Source organism: Vanellus vanellus, assembly GCF_965231255.1.
Source record: "Vanellus vanellus genome assembly, chromosome: 5".
Lineage (NCBI taxonomy): Eukaryota > Metazoa > Chordata > Aves > Charadriiformes > Charadriidae > Vanellus > Vanellus vanellus.
The window spans coordinates 58274939-58293391 of NC_138910.1; the positions used below are offsets into that span (position 1 = coordinate 58274939).

Below are 18453 nucleotides of genomic sequence, written 5' to 3' on the forward strand. Positions count from 1 at the left end.
TCCAATTAAATGTACACTATCTCAATGTTAATCTGCTAAACTGTTTCTGAGCTACTGTTATCAAATCTGTAATTATATGGTGAAAAGAAAGTTGAATATTCTGTTTGGAGCTCTTTGACTATACATCAGTTTATTAACTTTTCTGTACTCCGTTTATTTCTTCTGTGCTTAATGGTGATATAAGGGAAGTTCTGAGAAGAACGTTTATCTGTGGAAAAATAGCTGTTCCGTAATAGTATGTGCTTCTTTCTGACTGATTAATTCAAAGACTTTATTTAGTCTTTTGTTCCTAGAAAAAATGTTTGAAATATGTAACAGGGAGAGGTCCTTTTGATGATACTTTCATATGAGTAGAACACATTAGTTGCACATTCACTACTTTTATATCTTTGATCAATACAGGCTGTCTATGCATGTCTGGTATTGCTGATACTGAAATGAATATATTCTCTGTGACTTAGTGTCACGGTTTAGGCCTTGTTGTACTTCGAGGTACAAAGTACTTCTCAGAATCTGAGTCAAATCTAATCTGTGCTTAAATAATTAGCACCAGAATATAATTTCCCTTGTTTATACATGCACCTTTGATCGATGGCCTTGATGTTAGCACACAGTATCATTACTAAAGTGAGTGAATGAAAGTAATACAGTCATTAATGAAATCACAATGATGTTCTGTATTATTGCAACGTATGGGAATCCCAGCCATGTATCCCTGTTATTCCAGATGCTGATTTATCTAGGTCCGGTGATAGTGCATGTACATTGTGCTAGGTAGTGTGTATTCATAACAAAGAGTACAAGTAACTCCGAGCACAAGTAACTCTGAAGTAGACCAAAGATGACAACTGGATAAAAGTAGGTAGTAAATTGCAGTAGAAGGATAAGATTTGTTGGTCACCATAGTAGAGAGCAGCTGCAGCATATCAACATTGTAGTTGTCACAGTTTCTATAGACATTATGGCAAAAGTTTTAAGAAGGGATATGAAGCAAGATAGTGAACTCTGTTAAGACTAAGACCCTAACCCGAAAGCCTATTTAAATAAATGGGATTATTTTTAGTGATGTCGAGAGGTGTTAGATCAAATCTTTAAATATTTTACCTGCCAAGGGAATTTTGTAATCAGAATTGCTGCAGGATTTTACAGAATTGAGCATATTGAATTATACACAACTGTTCTAAGAATGATATATTTTAATATGATTAGTTCTGTGGTACCTTTTGAATAATTCTGCTAGTTGACACAGCACAATTATTTCCCCACGTTATCTTGGCCTGGTTTTCAGAGATGCCAATAATCGTAATTATCAGTGAAATAGAAATAAAAGTAATTTTACACGTGTTTATGATTAATAATTTCAGCAGTATAGTATCTTTAAAAAAAGCCAGGATGTGCACTGAAAAGTTCAAGTTCATGAGAGTATTTCCTGATTATCTTCTGATGAGATCAATACAAAGGTGGTTTAAGTATATTGTGTCTGCACACTAAAAATGTGATAAAATCAACTGATAGAAGGTTTCATCACCTGAATACCTTTTTGTGCATTTGTTTCGATTTCCAACTATGTCTCTGAGTGCATGATTACAGTTTATTTATCACATATGCAGAGCTACCATTTATATTGATTGTAATGAGGGCGTTTCCTTGCATTAGGACAAAGTTGTCAGCTTTGAGTAAATACTTGTATGCAGCATTTTTTCTGTTTGCCACACAATAGATGCAACATTTGTTGATGCTGAATCGGTATTTGAAATCATGACAGCCTTCAACTGAGAAATCAAGCAAAGTCTAGTATTTACCTAAGTGGAATAATGGCTTACTAATAATTAGGTGCTCTTTTTAAGTAAGCCGGGTAACTTGAAGAAATAGTAAAAGTAATGGTGTGGTTTGGGTTGAGTAACGTAAGAGCTGGTATTATTTGCTTAACGTTTCATCAGCACTTTGGATTAGTATTTATTCTTAAATACAGACAGTAGTAATTATTAAAGGTTATCTTTCATGTTTCATACAATTTAGATGAGATCATGGATATTTGTAACTCTTGCCACCTAAATTACAGTAGTGATCTTGCAACAGAAATAGGTTTTTTGTCGGCCTGCTGATCCTTTATTGTTAGAGTTAAGTTAATAATGACTCTACAGCAAGAAACTGGTTAAATATGGCTGCCTAGCTACCTTGACTTTGTGTGCTTTCACTCTTGTTTGTATTTATTAATATACATTTTTATAAAATCTTACTTAACCAAAACCTTTCTGGTTAAGATTATAAATGGATATGCCCACTTAATTGTAGCATTTTTAACATCCAAAGTGCAGTTAAAACCAGGGAAATTATTATATAAAGTTTTATTTAAAGATGGGGGGAGAGTTATTAAAAATAGATCTGTTCTGTTAAAATGATGCTTTCCTTGGCAGTATAGAGTACAAAAAATGCTTTTCTAAAAGCTTTTAAGTTTTTACTATGTTTGTTGTAAAGTGGGTGGTACTTCACTTGAGTTAAATATACTTATAATATCACAGCACACTCTTTTAGTGCAATACGCTGGCTGTCCCTAATCCTTTAAGTGTTTTTTTTAAAAAAATGTTATAAGAACATGGAGTTACAGTACCCACAGTTTTCTCTTCCAGCTGACATCCTGTCTCTCCACCCCCCTTTTGATATGTTTGTGGAGGGCTGTGGCACTATGGTTATAAACAATGATTTAATTCTTTTTACAGGCAGAGAGACTAATCTTTGTGGAAAATATTTTGTGTCTCAAGAAATGGATTGCTCCCTTAAAAAAAAGAATTAAAAAAATTAGATCAGCTGTCTAGATGCAGCCAGTATTGATGTGGAAGAACTAGTGTGCAGCTAGAGTTCTTGTCTTGAAAACAAAACCTTAAATTGATCCAGGCTCTGCTACATGCATCCAAAAATATTGTCAAAACCTGAAAATTTAAAAAAAAAAAAAAAAGGTATTATAAGAAGCCTAGAAGGTTTGTCATCCTTACTGTCTTGGGCATGTTCATATCAGCAGTAGGCTTTTTGGTAATACCGATTGAACGCTGATGAGATTATCCATATTTGTGTCTTTAGTACTAGTTCATCACAATTTTTGCCTTGAACTACAGACATAATCTTAATATTTGAACCTTATGCAGAGCCAGGGATGCACATTTAGAGGAAAGTCTCCAGAGACATGAAATCAACTTTACCCCAGGAAGAAGGGACTACAAAGATGTTTTTTCAAAGTAGTTCTTTTTTATTAGGTTGTATGTGGTGTAGTACTAAGGCATTGCCTTAGTGCCTTAGTCGGGTACCTAGTAAAGACCTAGTGTCTCCCTGTTGATTGGTTGCTTTTGTGGTCTTCAGATTTTATAAATTGTCATTAGCTAAAAATATATGCTGACTTATGTTTTGTTTATTTCTTTTGTTTGTTTGTTTGTTTGTTTGTTCAGGTTTACCAAAAATGCAAGTCATTCGAAACTACAACGGAATACCACAGCCAGCAACACAAGATGGTCCACCATTGCATATTCAGATTGGGGACACTATTGAACTAATTAGAGGAGATGCACATAGCTTATTTTGGCAGGTATTGTATCATTTAGCAAATGGCTATATTGCATTAGTCACAGATATTAAATTCGTATTGATATATTGGTCTTATAGCTTTTTTCCTTTTTGAACAACAAAAGATCTTTTTGTTTTAACCAAAATAAATGTCTAATACAACTATTTTTACTTTTGAAGTATCAGTAGTTCCTATGTTATATACAGCTTCGTTCTTGCTCCCTTAGAGTAAAAGTCCCAGTGAATAAATTTGCAAGAAGATGGCATTGCTAGCAAGCCTTCTAGTGAAATTATAGGAGCTAAGGAGAGTGTTTGGCACATAAACAGCAAAGTCCTGTGAATTTTCAGTCACTGCTTCTCTAACATAGCAGAACTAAGCTATATTGGCAAAACCCAGTTACAAATATTAGTTTTATAGAGGAGAAAAATAGCTCTGTAAAACAGAACCACACCTAAACTTCTTGACGACCTCTCAAGTCAGTTAAAGGCAGTTTATTATGTACATGGGAAAAATATATTCTATTGATGGCAAAATTCAGTATCACATGATTTGCATCACTACTAGTGTTACTGAAATTTCTTTTTACTTGGGAACTATACACAGGTTCAAAATGCTGTCTTGCATTCACTTTAAAGATAAATGCATTAAAGCATGTCTCATTTTTCTTTATTGTTTTCTTAATTGTTCGTACTAGAATCCTGCGTAAAACTGATATTATTGGATAAAAGGAAATAGAGCTAAATAGAAGAACTTCCATGATTTTAATAGAGCAACAACTGGGAAGCATCTGTCGTTGTCTTGAATTGTTGTTCCTGTGTTTGCCTTCATGATTTTCTTTTTTCTTTGAGGCTATAAGTTTTGTTAATGAATATAATTATAAGAACTGCTTGGTTTGTTACATGAGTTAGGTCATACTGGTTTTATTTGCTGGCTTCAGTGAGGATTGAATCTTCTCCAAACTCTTCAGGACTGAATCAATGAATTCTGTTCCTATGCCACAGCATCATCCTGAAAAACATTTAACCAGGGGAAGTAATAAACAATAGAATTGCTTTATCTATTTAAAAATATATAAGTAACTGTAACACCATCACCCCTGCAAAAAAACCCCAATCCAACAAGCAAACCACCCCCCCAACCCGTTGTTTAGCAGACCATAGATATTTCAAGCCACTCAAAATAAATTTTTTCAAACATTGGTTGGCAGATTTTCACCTATGTAGTTTTATATGTAGGGCAAGGTCTTGAATTCTGATCCAGAGATCTTATATTCTACAAGGTCTTGAGTTCTGAAGCAAAGAAACATTTAAGCACACTTGTGATTTCAGACTGGATAGAAGGTAATCATCTAACTAATACACTGTGTACAAGCCAGAATTATCGGCACCTTGTGGGACTGATCCTATCACCACATTCATATACATCTGTCAGCTCAATCTACTGGAATTTGTCTTAGATGTTATTTGTACCTATCATGTTAAAGAATTTAGCTAGAATCTCACTGTGTTTAACTAGCAGAAACCAGAAAGCTTTTTCCCCAGAAGCCTTAATAATAGATTTGAATCTTAATGGAAATTGTCATCTCCATTAGCATCATTCAGGATTTTTTTTTTTTTTTTTTTTGCACAAGATGTCTTGTAATGACATCTGCATTTGAAAAGGCCTATTAAGAAAAAAACCTGCAAAACACAATTTGTATTAAAATCTAAGTTTTATTCAAGAGGCATTTTAGAGGAATTTACAGCTGACCTGAAAGACTAATATTAGAATGGATTTTTAAGTTGACCGTCACTCAGTTTAGAAATTCTAGTGCTTGTAATAGGTAAGTATGTGTGGTTTAAGTATAATTTTTCGTTATTTACAGTACATCAAATAAACACCACAAGTTACTAGGCAATGCTTAAATTATAGCTTAAATGCGATCAAATGTGTTTTGATAGACATTAAAATTCTGATAAGTTAATGTATGAATGATTGTAGATCAATCATCCTGAACAACAGTTTTTACTTGTTTACTTACTACAGAATTACTACAGAACTTACCACAATAATGGTGTGGTAAGTTACCACTTATTGTGGTAAGTTCTGTAGTAATTCAAGACCATATACTCATATGAATCTACCTGTTATGCAGTCTGGAAAACAGAAGGATGGGTTTTTTTCTTTATGAAACAGTAAATACTTCTCTGAGAGGCAAACTGAGTGATCACAGAGACAATAAGATTGCTGGGATAAGCATTTCTAAATTCTATGAATTTGCTTTCTGCCTCTTCACTGTATCATCCAAAATCTAAGCTTTCTTCAAAGAGAATGTGTAATATAGGGGGGTTGATACCGTCACAAGTCATTTTACTCCCCTCAGTAAGCACCTGGCTGCGTATAAAGAGAAGGACGGTCTTGTGCTGATACTAATGCATCCCCTTATGCATGACTGCTTTGCTGTGCTCCATCAAGGTGCAAGACTAGAAGAGCCACGCTGCTTGCCTAGTTGGTGCTCGGCTAACATCACTTGCAGAATGAAATGAGAAAAGGAAGAAGGGCTCAAGGAGGGCAGGGACGAGAAAACTTGGTGTTTTAAATGGAAATTTCGGACCCCTTAACTGGAGCACTCCTGGTTGTTTCAGCTGTAGTAGTGCAGCTTTGAAGTAGTCAGATTTTTATTACAGATGTGAATATTTCTCTCCTCTTCTGAGTTTGGTCTGAGTAAATCGGTACCTGCTTAACCTGAGGGTAGGCTTTCAGGGGTGCCACAATGCCTGCTATAAGTTATAATGTAATTCTAGTTTTACAGGTTTGCATTGCAATTACCCACCATCCTCAGGCAATCGTGTTTCTCAAGTATGCCGAAAGAATACAGATATTTCCTGGACTGATTCTTTCCTTTTTCAAAACCAGCTTTTCTTTGATGCAGATTGAACCCATATCAAGTAATAGCTATTACAGATGTACTTTCTAATGCTTCAGGAGTTAGTGGTCCTGCTGCAAACAGCCAAGAGGCGTTAAGTATATTGTAAATATATTTATGATATAAAATCAAAACACTGGGAAGGCAGCACTGTAAAAGTACCTTATAAAAGTGCCTTTTGAAAGTGCCTTTCTTTTCCTTTTGGTTTGTAATTTGATTTGTAATTTTTTGTCTGTGTCCTTTCTCTCTTCACCACACTGCAGAAAACAAATGAAAATGGGAGAAGGACATGATAATTTATAAATTTTAGCTATCCTGGAGTTCTAGTTCTGTGTCTGTCCAATGAAGTTAATGGGCATTGCATAGCTAAGTAGCAGGCAGCAGTCTGGAAATATAGAGCAAATGTGTTGAATAGCTTCAGGAAGTCTCCCTCAGGTACAAGACTCGTGAATCAGCCTCTAGTCTTGCTGAGAGTGTCATTGAAAGAAATGAACTGAAGGGCTTCATTTGCCCTTATATATATGAATATGTATGGACACATACATACACATACATGTAATATAAATTTTAAGATAGAATATAATAATTTAGAAATTCAATGTAATAGTGTATACATACTATACATTTTAAAACTAGTTCTGTCCAGTCCTTTGCTTCTGCTTTTATAATGACCGTAAGCCATTATAGGGCAGTGTTCAAGGAAAATGCTTACTCATCAAACAATAAGCAATTAGCAAGCAGGAAACAAAGCAGAAAGAAATGATTAGTAGAAGTGAAGTATGGTGGCATAATAATTTTGCTGCTGTTAATGAGTTGGTGGATAGCTCTTAAATTTTAAAATCATCATCTGACAACAGGTCATGATTTTGTGTATAGTGACACCAAGCCTTGATGAATTTAGCTAGGATTTCTAAAGGTAAATGAAATAACTTAGTCTTCTAAGGATGTTATCAAATTATTTGCATGAGCTCATTATTGACAGAGCATTTTAAGGTGAGCTGTTCTTTCAGCAACGTGTAATAAATGAAACGGTTACAGAATCACAGAATAGTCAGGGTTGGAAGGGACCTCTGGAGATCATCTAGTCCAACCCCCCTGCCAGAGCAGGGTCACCTACAACAGGTTGCACAGGACAGCGTCCAGGCGGGTTTTGAACGTCTCCAGAGTGGGAGACTCCACAACCTCTCTGGGCAGCCTGTTCCAGTGCTCTGCCACCCTCAAAGTGAAGAAGTTCCTCCTCATGTTAAGATGGAACTTCCTATGTTCAAGCTTGTGCCCATTACCCCTCGTCCTATCAATGGGCACCACTGAAAAAAGACTCCTCCCATCCCTCTGGCATCCTCCCTTTAAGTATTTGAAAGCATTAATAAGATCCCCCCTCATTCTTCTTTTCTCTAGACTAAAGAGACCCAAGTTCCTCAGCCTTTCCTCATATGAAAGATGTTCTAATCCCCTAATAATCTTCGTAGCCCTTTGCTGGACCCTCTCCAGCAGATCCCTGTCTTCCTTGAACTGGGGAGCCCAGAACTGGACACAGTACTCCAGATGCGGCCTCACCAGGGCAGAGTAGAGGGGGAGGATGACCTCCCTCGACCTGCTGGCCACACTCTTTTTGATGCACCCCAGGATGCCATTGGCCCTCTTGGCCGCCAGGGCACATTGCTGGCTCATGGTCATCCTGTTGTCCACCAGGACTCCCAGGTCCCTTTCCACAGAGCTGCTCTCCAGGAAGTCAGCCCTCAACCTGTACTGATGCGTGGGGTTATTGCTCCCCAGATGCAGTACCTTACATTTACCCTTGTTGGATTTCATTAGGTTCCTCTCTGCCCTCTCTGTTCTGTTTAAGGATTTGCTTTTACTTAACTAACAAAGCCATCTGCAGTTATCGCATGTGAAGCTTGACTTCAGAAGACAAAGCCTTTCTTGGGTTGTTACATTCATGGCTGTCCTGGTTTCAGCTGGGACAGTTATGGTACTGTGATAGCTGGGACATCTCTACCCTGTTTGAAATTGCTGAATTCTGTTTTGTGAGGTGGTATTAGGGTACAATTACATTTAGTGTTACACAAACAGAATGAACTAAAACCCCAAAGAAATTCCATGTCTGTTGCTGAAACATTTTTTCCCCCTTTTAATTTTTTCATGTTGCAGGTGAGCAATCAACAATAAAAAATAAATGTGATTTTCAAGATTGCGATGCTTGTAAAGTACTCATTCTTACTGTTGTTGCCAAATGCTGACAGTATATTATGTTTACAGTTAATATATTAGATTTAATGGAGGTTAGGCATTTATGTGCTTTTAAAAGTTTGTCAAATCAAAACATTTGTTTGCCAAAATACACATTGTGATGCCTTCATTTTATGTATCTGTGCTTAGAAATTTTAGCTATGTGCTCTCTTCTGCTCTGAAAAATATGGTCAGCATGGTCACAGCCAAATTTTTACTAGCACTAGAAAGGTGGTTTTATTTTGCTGTTCTGTGTAGCTGAGGAGGCATTCTTCAGGGAGAGAGAGCTTCATGGTGAATTGTGAGCTGCTGAGGCATGGCTCTGATGATCAGGTCACTTTTGACCTTTAGAAGCCCTGAGTAAGCTGGTGGTCCTTCAACTTCGGGGCAGCAGTTGTATTGCATAAAAAGCTCGGTTTGGGCCATGCTGGATGCATTTCTGCAGCTGGTCTCCCAGTTGTGTGGGCGCATCTACGCCATGTTGTGACTGTATCGTAGACAGAGAGTTAATCTTTAATTCTGCTAGTGGTCTTGTGCCCACCTGATTTCCCATGATTTGCATCACTTATGGAAACCCTTAACTTTGTATCTGAATTGGCTGATGGGTTATTAGCTGCAAGTTCCCATTGGAGTTAGCATGATTTCTCAGGTGTCGCAACTGCTGCTGCGTTGTAGTGTAGTTATTTTGGGGGTCTGTAATGTTGCATTGTGGTCGCTCTCACTAGAGTGATGCCAACTGAGGAGGAAGTAACTTGAAGGAGACAATTAATGTCAATGAAGATATCGGACATTGACAGAACTGGGAATCACAACCCAGGCTCTCAGTCCCCTTCTGGGATCTCATCTCTCAGAGCTCTCAGGTGTATCAGCTATAATTATTATTTAATTATATAAATAAATAAAACCAAACCAAAAAAAAACCACAACAAAACCTACACAACTGTTGAGTAATGCTTTATTGGAACAGCATTTTATTTTAAACTTTGATATACTCTTATTGTCCTATATTCCTGTGCATGTATTATTATTTACTATTAATCCCCATTATGTCTCAAAAATGGAAAATTTTGGGTTTTTTCTAGGGCAGAAATCTAACAACAGGAGAGCTTGGATTCTTCCCAAGTGATGCAGTAAAGCCTAGCCCATGTGTAAGTACAGTTGTGTAATTCTGTTTGCCATCTTCCAGAAAAACTGCCTAGTTCATACTATCGCTTTATTAATCTTACCTTAAGAAAATCATGTTGTTTCTTGTTCCTTTGTGTTTTCATGGTATGTTCAATATTGCTTAATATATAGCATTCTAATACTTTCGGTTATAGGACATGTCAAGAAAACATGTCAGAGAAGCAGATTTAACTTTTGGGAATATTAATAAATTGAACTCTCTAAAGAGTTTCCAGAGTATAGAACAAACACATGTTATGTGAAAGTGCACTTTCCTTCTGTCCCCAGCAGTAAGGTGAGAATGCTGAGGTTCTAATCTATTCCCCAGTCACTTTGGGTTAGAGAGAGGGATTACACCATAAGCAGTGGGTTTAAAAATGTGTAAAAGTAAATAAAACTAATATAAAACTTTGAATTTAGACTGCTCGATAAATTTTCTCCTCTTTGTAGGTTCTCACCTGCCTTTATTTCACGCAAGGGTGTTCTCAATCTAGAAAAGTTCAGGATAAGGATAAGAAAAATTATTTTGTAATACGTACTGAAGAGTTTTGTATAGAGATGTGATGATGCATTAATATACTGTATGCTTGCTCCTTCATTCTCTGCCCTCTGTAACACTGTGCATCAGATTGCTGTATGTCCCTGTTTTGAGATTAATTGATGTAAACCCATAAAACCAGTGATGAATCATATTCCTTACTCTGCTTTAAGACAGCTTTAACTTATTTTAACTTGATTCACAACATTTTGACTTAATAATAGAATTGCTTTCGTTACAGCAATCAAGGTATGCCGCTGTATTTATAAGTAGGTGGAATCAGCTGTTAGTGGCTGCATTTTGATATGCCTTTAAGGTTTATATTGTGCCTTAGTTTCTAAAACAAATATATGTGTGATCCTAAAGAATATAACTACATTAGTATATCCTGAGACATCTTTAGTACTGTAGAGTTTCAGAATTTTGTTTGAAGAGGGATGCATAGAATCTTTGTAGGTACAAGCTACGTTAGATTGGGTGAGAGAACAGATCTGGAATAAAGATGAAAATGTGAATCATAGAATGGTTAGAGTTGGAAGGGACCTTAAAGATCAGCTAGTTCCACCCCCCCCCTGCCATGGGCAGGGGCACCATCCGCTAGACCAGGTTACTCAAAGCTCCATCCAACCTGGGCTTGAACGCTTTCAGGGATGGGGCATTCACAACTTCACTGGGTAACCTGTTCCAGTGTTTCACCACCCTCACAATAAAGAATTTCTTCCTAATACCTAATCTGAATCTACCCTCTTTCAGTTTAAAACCGTTGCCCCTTTTCCTATTGCTCCACTCCCTGATAAAGAGTCCCTCTCTGTCTTTTCCGTAGGCCCCGTCAGGTACTAGAAGGCTGTTCTCAGGTCTCCCTGGACCCTTCTCTTCTCCAGGCTGAACAACCCCAACTGACTTCATAGGAACTTAGCTTGTCTTCAAGTGAACTCAGTTTCTTCCCTCCACCCCCTGCTTATTGTAAAAGTTGCGGATTTCCCATGCCATGGTGTCACTGTCCTGGACACAGGCAGTACCTGTGATGTATTAGTATTAGGTTCTTGGAACCACCCAGTCTGTCATTGTATATAGTATCATCAACAGCAACTGTAGCAACATCTTAGGAACTACCACTATACTTTAAAGCAGAGGAAGTGGGATATCCAAAGTTAGGAAAAACACTATTGGGGTGTTGCGAAGATTGCTTTCATAGTGATAAAGCTTTCTGCTAAATTTAGAAATATACTATTTAGAGGAGTGTTGAAAATAATACAGTTTTACAGAATGAATAAATATTATTCATGAAATGTTACCAACCAGTGTCATGATCAGAACAAAAAGATAAATCGATGCTTCACCACTGTTAACTTGGAAGGATGAAATATAAACATCTTATTATGATAAATGATGCAGTTAAAGATACTGAAACATCCATCAGGTTTTAACCATGCTATAACTTTTACTGTTATTATTAAGTCTAACAGTCTTTACAACCAGCTGATATAAAAATGCCCAGAAACAGCATAAAATACATACATCAAAAGACTTAAGGAATGAATATTGAATGAAAAACTGCTGAGGTCCAGAATATCTATATTCCAGACTTTTCACAGATGTACCTATAAACAATTTTTTTCTTGTTGCAATAAGTAGTATATGTCAGTAGACATTTTCTGCACCATATGAGTAATATCTGGTGGTTCCTAGCTTCCAGTTTTCTCATTTCTGTAGAGGCATTGTATATGTAGCACAGAATGAGCCAAGAGCTTCTGGAATAACATTTGATTTTACTGTATTTCATGACAATGAACAACACTTGTTTATATGTATGTATATGTCCATTCAAACTTAATGAAAAGGACTACTTACCTATTGTTTAACTGCTATGAAGGATGGACTTAAACCATCTTTGAATTTTTATATCCTTTCTAATGTATTAGGCTACTTGACAAATGGAGAATGTTTTTTTTTCTAACTATTCTTTCTTCTCCTGCTGCTGATAGAATGCACGTTATTTAATTAGTCCTATGCGGGATAATACAAATCATTAAAGGTGCAATTCTTCTGTAGATGAAATGTATTACTGAAATATCTCGCAGCATATAAAGACTCTCTAAGTGCCTAGCTGGCCTTGAAATATCTCATTTGGTTGCTTCACTAAAACTTTTCTTGTAGGAATTCTTCATCAGCATATTCATAATCTGTTAACTTTTTTCCGAGTCTCACCATTAGAAGTAGAGGTGCCAGAGTAACACCATCAGCAGCTATAGAGATGTGAAGTGCCACTGCTGCCGCCAGTGGTAGTACCTGGCTGTGTTAGGCACCCTGCACTTCAAAGGGGTTTGCATACCACCAGCTACTACAAATGCTACTGCTTGAGAGCCCTTTGTCTGCACTATTTGGGAGTAATGCATGTGTCCTTTTGCGTTCCTAAGAACTAGGCTAACTTAATGACTCTTTTAACGGCTGAATAGATTTACTGTTGTGCAAGCTCAATGTGTGACCCTGGTTTTATTACAGAGAACCTTAACGTGTTCCACACTAGTGTCTGCGAAGTTATTTAAAAAAAAAAAAAAGTTTGGGGCTGTCCTGTAAAATTCAGAATTTTACCATAAAAATCTTGGGTTGAGAAGCATTTGAGTAAGTGTTTATGTATTTAGTTTGAGTGACCATTATGTCAAAGAGCTTTGGGAACTCTGCAAACTTTGGTTCGTGGTAATCCATTGTAACAGTGCAGGGATGGAAGTTACATCTTAAGTAAATTTAAAATTAGCCAAATCCCTATCCTGTCATAAAAACCTGAGCAGTTTTGTTTTACTTCTGTGGAGAAAAAGAATTTAGGAGAGATACTAATTTAATTCCTAATCTAAGGTTTTTGGTTTTTTTTTTTTTTTTTTTTTTAAACTTTGTCATTAAAAAAATGTTCTGAAGTTATGTAAGAAAATACTTAGCCAGTGTTTTAAGTGAAGCGTTTGGAGTAAGTGCATTATATAACTCTAGTGTTTGAGGCTTCTTAGCATGAAGATGAAAGCCCAAATCATAGAATGGTTTAGGTTGGAAGGGACCTTAAAGGCCATCTAGTTCCACCCCCCTGCCATGGGCAGGGACACCATGGTGAAATTGTAACAATTCTTACTTGTTCCAATGATTTAGTAATTTTGCTTTCCAGTAACTGTGCTTTTTTGAGGAGGTTGCAAGATAATGTTACCCACACAGGTGGTTGTAAATACGTTCCTCTGTACATTCCCTCAGCTCAGACTGTCAGCTGTCATCTAGTTCACAATATCTTGGTTCAATAATCACTTCACAGTTTTCTATTCTGCTTTTTTCCATTCAAAAGGTACCTATTACTAACTCAGCAATACTCCTAGAATATACCATAGCATTTTGGACAGGTTAACACAGAAATTTTGCATCACTTGACTCTTGCAACTTTAACTGAAGAATACTGTGATTAAATATGGAGGGAGGTGTTTTTTTGTGTGGTGGTGTAGGTGTGCGGGGTGCAGGGGGATTTAGGATTTTTTGTTTTGGCTAAGGCTTTCTTTGTCCCATCACTGGAGTTTATTTCAAGGTCAGTTCTAGAGACTTAATAAAGATCTCAGTTGATACATGAGGTCAAGTTAGTAGGAGTTGTAATTAATTTTGATTTCAATTATTTACGTTTGTAGGCCTGTATAATAATAACTTCCTCAGTTGATCTGTGTTTGGAAGTCTCTGTTGAAGACATTCCATATATCATAAATAAAAAAATGTGAGAAGAATGTAACTGTAATTTTTTCTCTAGTAGATTCCAGAAAATAATAAAGCATTCTTTGGTTTTACTGGAAGAAAAAAAATAAAATCATTTGCTTATCTAAGAATGTATGACATTAGGTTGTAAGTCTGCAAGATGTATGCTAAGCTTCCACTAAAATAAATTTTTCAGCACTGTGCAAGTTTCACGTGTTGTTTTAGAAGAGTAGGGTAATACCAAAGCATCATACACCAGTGGGATGTGATCCAGATGAAATGCTGATTTTCATGGGTATTGCTGTACTGTGCATCTTGTACATGTAAAAACATTATCTATGCATGTGTTCATGTATACATATACAATCTATTTTGCAAACTCATTGTCGTTTGCTTTATTTTTCAAATTGAATTTGAGAATCAAATTTCGTGCTTATTAAAATCCAGTACAAGAATTAACCAAGTCAAATACAAAGGCATGAATGATGTCATATAATACAATAGATGGATTATCCTCAACTCTCTGTATTTCCTAGTAGACAGTCTTTCTAAGTCCATACGTGAAGTGAATTTTATACATGTTACTGTAAATTTGGTGTACATTTTAGTGATATTTTTCAACAATATGTAGCATTGGGCTATTTTATGTATGAAATTTGAATGTAGGCACTGTCAGAAAAACGTGTGACAGTTCTATTAAGTAAAAAAACCTGTCACAGCAGCAAAGAGTTAAAATATTCTGTACTATTTTCAGAATGGTATGGAATATTTGTCCTTTTTTGTAACTTCCTTCAAAAGAAAATAGACTTGCAAACTAATTAGACCATCTGTTTCTTTTAACTTGTTTCACCTGGATATTGACAATTAGATCAATGCTATCTAATTTGTGTTGATTAGGAAAAAATCTGATCCTCATTTACTTGTATCTTTTCATGTTCTAGGTTCCTAAACCAGTAGACTACTCTTCACAACTGTGGTGAGTCCCTCTCTATAGTCTTACAAGAATCTCTTTGAAAGAAGCAGTCATAGAAAGAGAACTGTGTTTGTTGCAATTTAATTTATATTGGTTTAATCTTTGTAGGCTTGTGAAGAAGGCATTGTGTAATGGTTTGGGAAAGCAACACCATGCAACACCTAAAAGCTTTTTTGATATTAAGTGCTTAACGATTTTGACATTTTGTTTACAAGCCTGTAGCTGTGCAGCCTTGGTCCCAGAAGTCTGAAATAGAATAATAAGGGATGAGTATAATATGAAGCGTGCAAGCAGATCTTACGTGTTAAGTGAATGAAGAGAAGGAATATCATTAAATAAATTTTGTCTCGTGAATAATTCTTCATTTCCTTTAAAAACAGAAGATGATAGAGATATCAAAGCTACAACCACTGCTGGTCTGAGGCTTATGTAGTGTGTGAACTCTTTACTCGCTTCTTGAAAAGACATGGTGATTCTGAGGGAACAGAACAAGCATCACTTGTGTTTTTTCACTGATGTTATGGTTTGTCATTTAGATGTGAGTTCTGATTTCCTCTAGTTTGCCAAAAGTGAAATAAGAATTGAAAAAAATCAGTACTTGTTTAGATCCATAACAAGCCAAATAGAAAGTTTAATGTTTAAAATTGGTATTTTAAATTAAATTCTAACATTTTTTTCTATAATTTTCTTCGATGCCAATGATATGCTTTCTTCTGTCTTTATCTTTTAAGGATTTGTAATACTTAACTGAAAAATGATTTTAGGCTGAAACTTGCTGTGAAAAGTCATATATTTTGTGATAAACTTCAAAATGCATGTTCCCTAGCGGGTTTCATAACATAAATATTTTTTATTTAAATCTCCCTTCTAATTGGTAGTGACGTATTAGTATGAAATTTTACATAGTAGTGATCCATGATGTTCGCTGCCTTTAGACTTCTTTGTAAAATGGTAAAATAAGCATCATTTCCCTGGAAGCTAGGTCACTTTCCTCAATTAATACTTTAACCTCTAGCTTTGCAAATAAGTGCCTGCTGACAGCCTCTCATGAAGTTCCACCCAAACCAGCAAGGCAGAGTAAGGACACAAATCTACTTATGCAGTCAGGATGCAGAATTGGTGACTTATTTGTCTTAGCTTCCAACTCTTAGCATCAGCTCTTTCAAATTTGGACCTATTAGGCTGAATTTTTTATTTGCTTGTGGATGTTTAGTCTACCCAGTAAACTTTAGCCTTTAGAAGTTATGAATAATTATGAAACCAAATAAAATAGTGTGCTTGTATAAATACCAAATTTTTCTATAGGTCTTTTTTTGACCCAGTATACTACCAGGGGCTGATTTTCCACTCTGTCAAGATAAATCCCACTATAACTCAGGGAGGTTCAAAGGTTCCGGACCACTGTTTTATTGTTTCATTTGCAATACATGATTCAGAAAAACATTTGGGTTTATGAGCCATTCAACCCAGCAGTCATTCAGCTAATGCTCAGGATTGAGTACTTTCCTTAACAGGCATTGGTTTCAACATGTGCACAAGTACTTTTCTAATTAAAAATTCCCACCCCCCCAGTGCAGGTTTTTTTCATGCTTTATTCTTCAGTCAAAGATCTGGAAGGGTTTTCAGTTGCAGCTGATGTATTTTTAGATCCTCTTCATATGCAGAATATTGGGAGTCTGCATTGCGTATTTGATAGATCTTTGAAGCTTTGAAAAAATCATAGGCAATTTTTATTGTTCTGTTACAGGTTTGCAGGAGCAATGGAACGATTGCAAGCAGAGAGTGAACTTATTAACAGAATAAATAGCACTTACCTGGTGCGGCACAGGACCAAAGAGTCAGGAGAATACGCAATTAGTATCAAGTAAGTGGAATAAGATCTCCTACAGAAAGTTATCCTGTTCTTACTTATGTCTAAATAATATTTGAAATTAATAAGGAAAATAAACCCCTGTTTCAATTTATGTAATCATACACAGCCTTTAAGAGAGTCAATATAGGAAAACTGAAGTTGTTGATGAAAAATACCCAGAATTTATAGTAGGAAGGTAGCAATGGTTTTATAATGCTGGTGTAGCAAACGGGTCTACAGAAACGATGGGCTGCTTCTCTGACGTGAGTAAGAATGTTTCACTGACTTCAGTGAGAACTTGTTGAAGCCCTTTGCATTTCAGACATTTCAGTAAAATGTTGGGTTCATAAATTCTGCGGATGCAAATTATTGTGAGGGTCTTGTTTGCTTTCGTGTTGTTTATCAACACGAATATAAAAGTAAGAAGTATATGGGAATTCCTAATTAGAATGAGCAGTTGTGACTTTTTTTCTGAATACAGACTACCTCTCCAGCTGTACTTTAATAAATATATTTGGTTAATTAGATGTCAGCTTTTTCTTGGCACAGATATATATTTTGTCTGAAGAATTTGTTCGTGTGGTGTTATTGGGGCATGGCCTCAGGTAATTATTGATTGCATCTGATTAAAAACACATTTATATTCATAAGTTATTCATTGCCCACAGGTACAATAACGAAGTGAAACACATCAAGATTTTAACAAGAGATGGCTTTTTCCACATTGCAGAAAACAGAAAATTTAAAAATTTAATGGTAAGCATCGATTAAGTTTTTAACAACGTGTGATTTTTCTACATAGCTGTTGCTGTTAGTGAGAGCTACTTTGGTTTGTGAAATTACAGGCCATGAGAGTGAGAGATTTGAATTGTGTCCGTACCTGCTAATAGGTTAATTTTTTGTATTTATGGTTTATGCTCTAAGTGATGGTAATATGCGCTTAAAATTACATATCTATATATAGGACTGGACTGTGCCCTTTGCAGCGATATGGAAGAGAGGAGGAATTTGAATCCCATGCATCAGCCCACTATGGAGTTAGGCTGAATCTTGAAAGGAGAATTTGATATGTTTGGAAATCTTTCCCTATATAATAATGATCCCTAAAAGTAGCTAAGTGAAGGTTCCTTCCCAGCCCAGCACATGTATGCATGTACTGCTGAACATGATGATGCCTGTTGATGTGTAAGTTCGGAGGCAGAAGGATGTAAGGTACAGCTGTATCAGAGAGGCTGGAAAAACTTGGGAGAGGCTCGTCTTACTGGTCCTAGTGTACCAGGTAAAGAAGTACAGCTAGAGAATGGGGCTGTCTAAACTGCTAATAGCTTAGAAATCCTTGTTGGAATAACAGTAATCTGGAGTCAATACCAACTAGACTAAATTAAAGCAACTGCGTGGCTACTTCGAACTTACGCTCTATGTCAGCAAACCACTCACTAGTGATCTGTGGTAATAACATACAAAACATAGGTTCTCTCATTAACTTTCATTCCAACCGTGGGCATAGTTCATTTCCAGAAAT

The 18453-nt window shown here is 36.2% G+C and overlaps 1 protein-coding gene across 1 annotated transcript in view; it reads left to right on the forward strand.

Annotated features, from left to right (window-relative positions):
• The window catches only part of VAV3 (vav guanine nucleotide exchange factor 3), a gene marked incomplete at both ends in the record, with an annotated part of 175846 nt that overhangs the window by 140588 nt on the left and 16805 nt on the right, over nucleotides 1-18453 (forward strand). The window contains 5 exons of the mRNA XM_082484521.1: nucleotides 3441-3577; nucleotides 9773-9838; nucleotides 15048-15082; nucleotides 16827-16943; nucleotides 17600-17687. Of these exons, the coding sequence (XP_082340647.1) occupies nucleotides 3441-3577; nucleotides 9773-9838; nucleotides 15048-15082; nucleotides 16827-16943; nucleotides 17600-17687 (443 nt within the window). The remainder of the gene's footprint in view (nucleotides 1-3440; nucleotides 3578-9772; nucleotides 9839-15047; nucleotides 15083-16826; nucleotides 16944-17599; nucleotides 17688-18453) is intronic.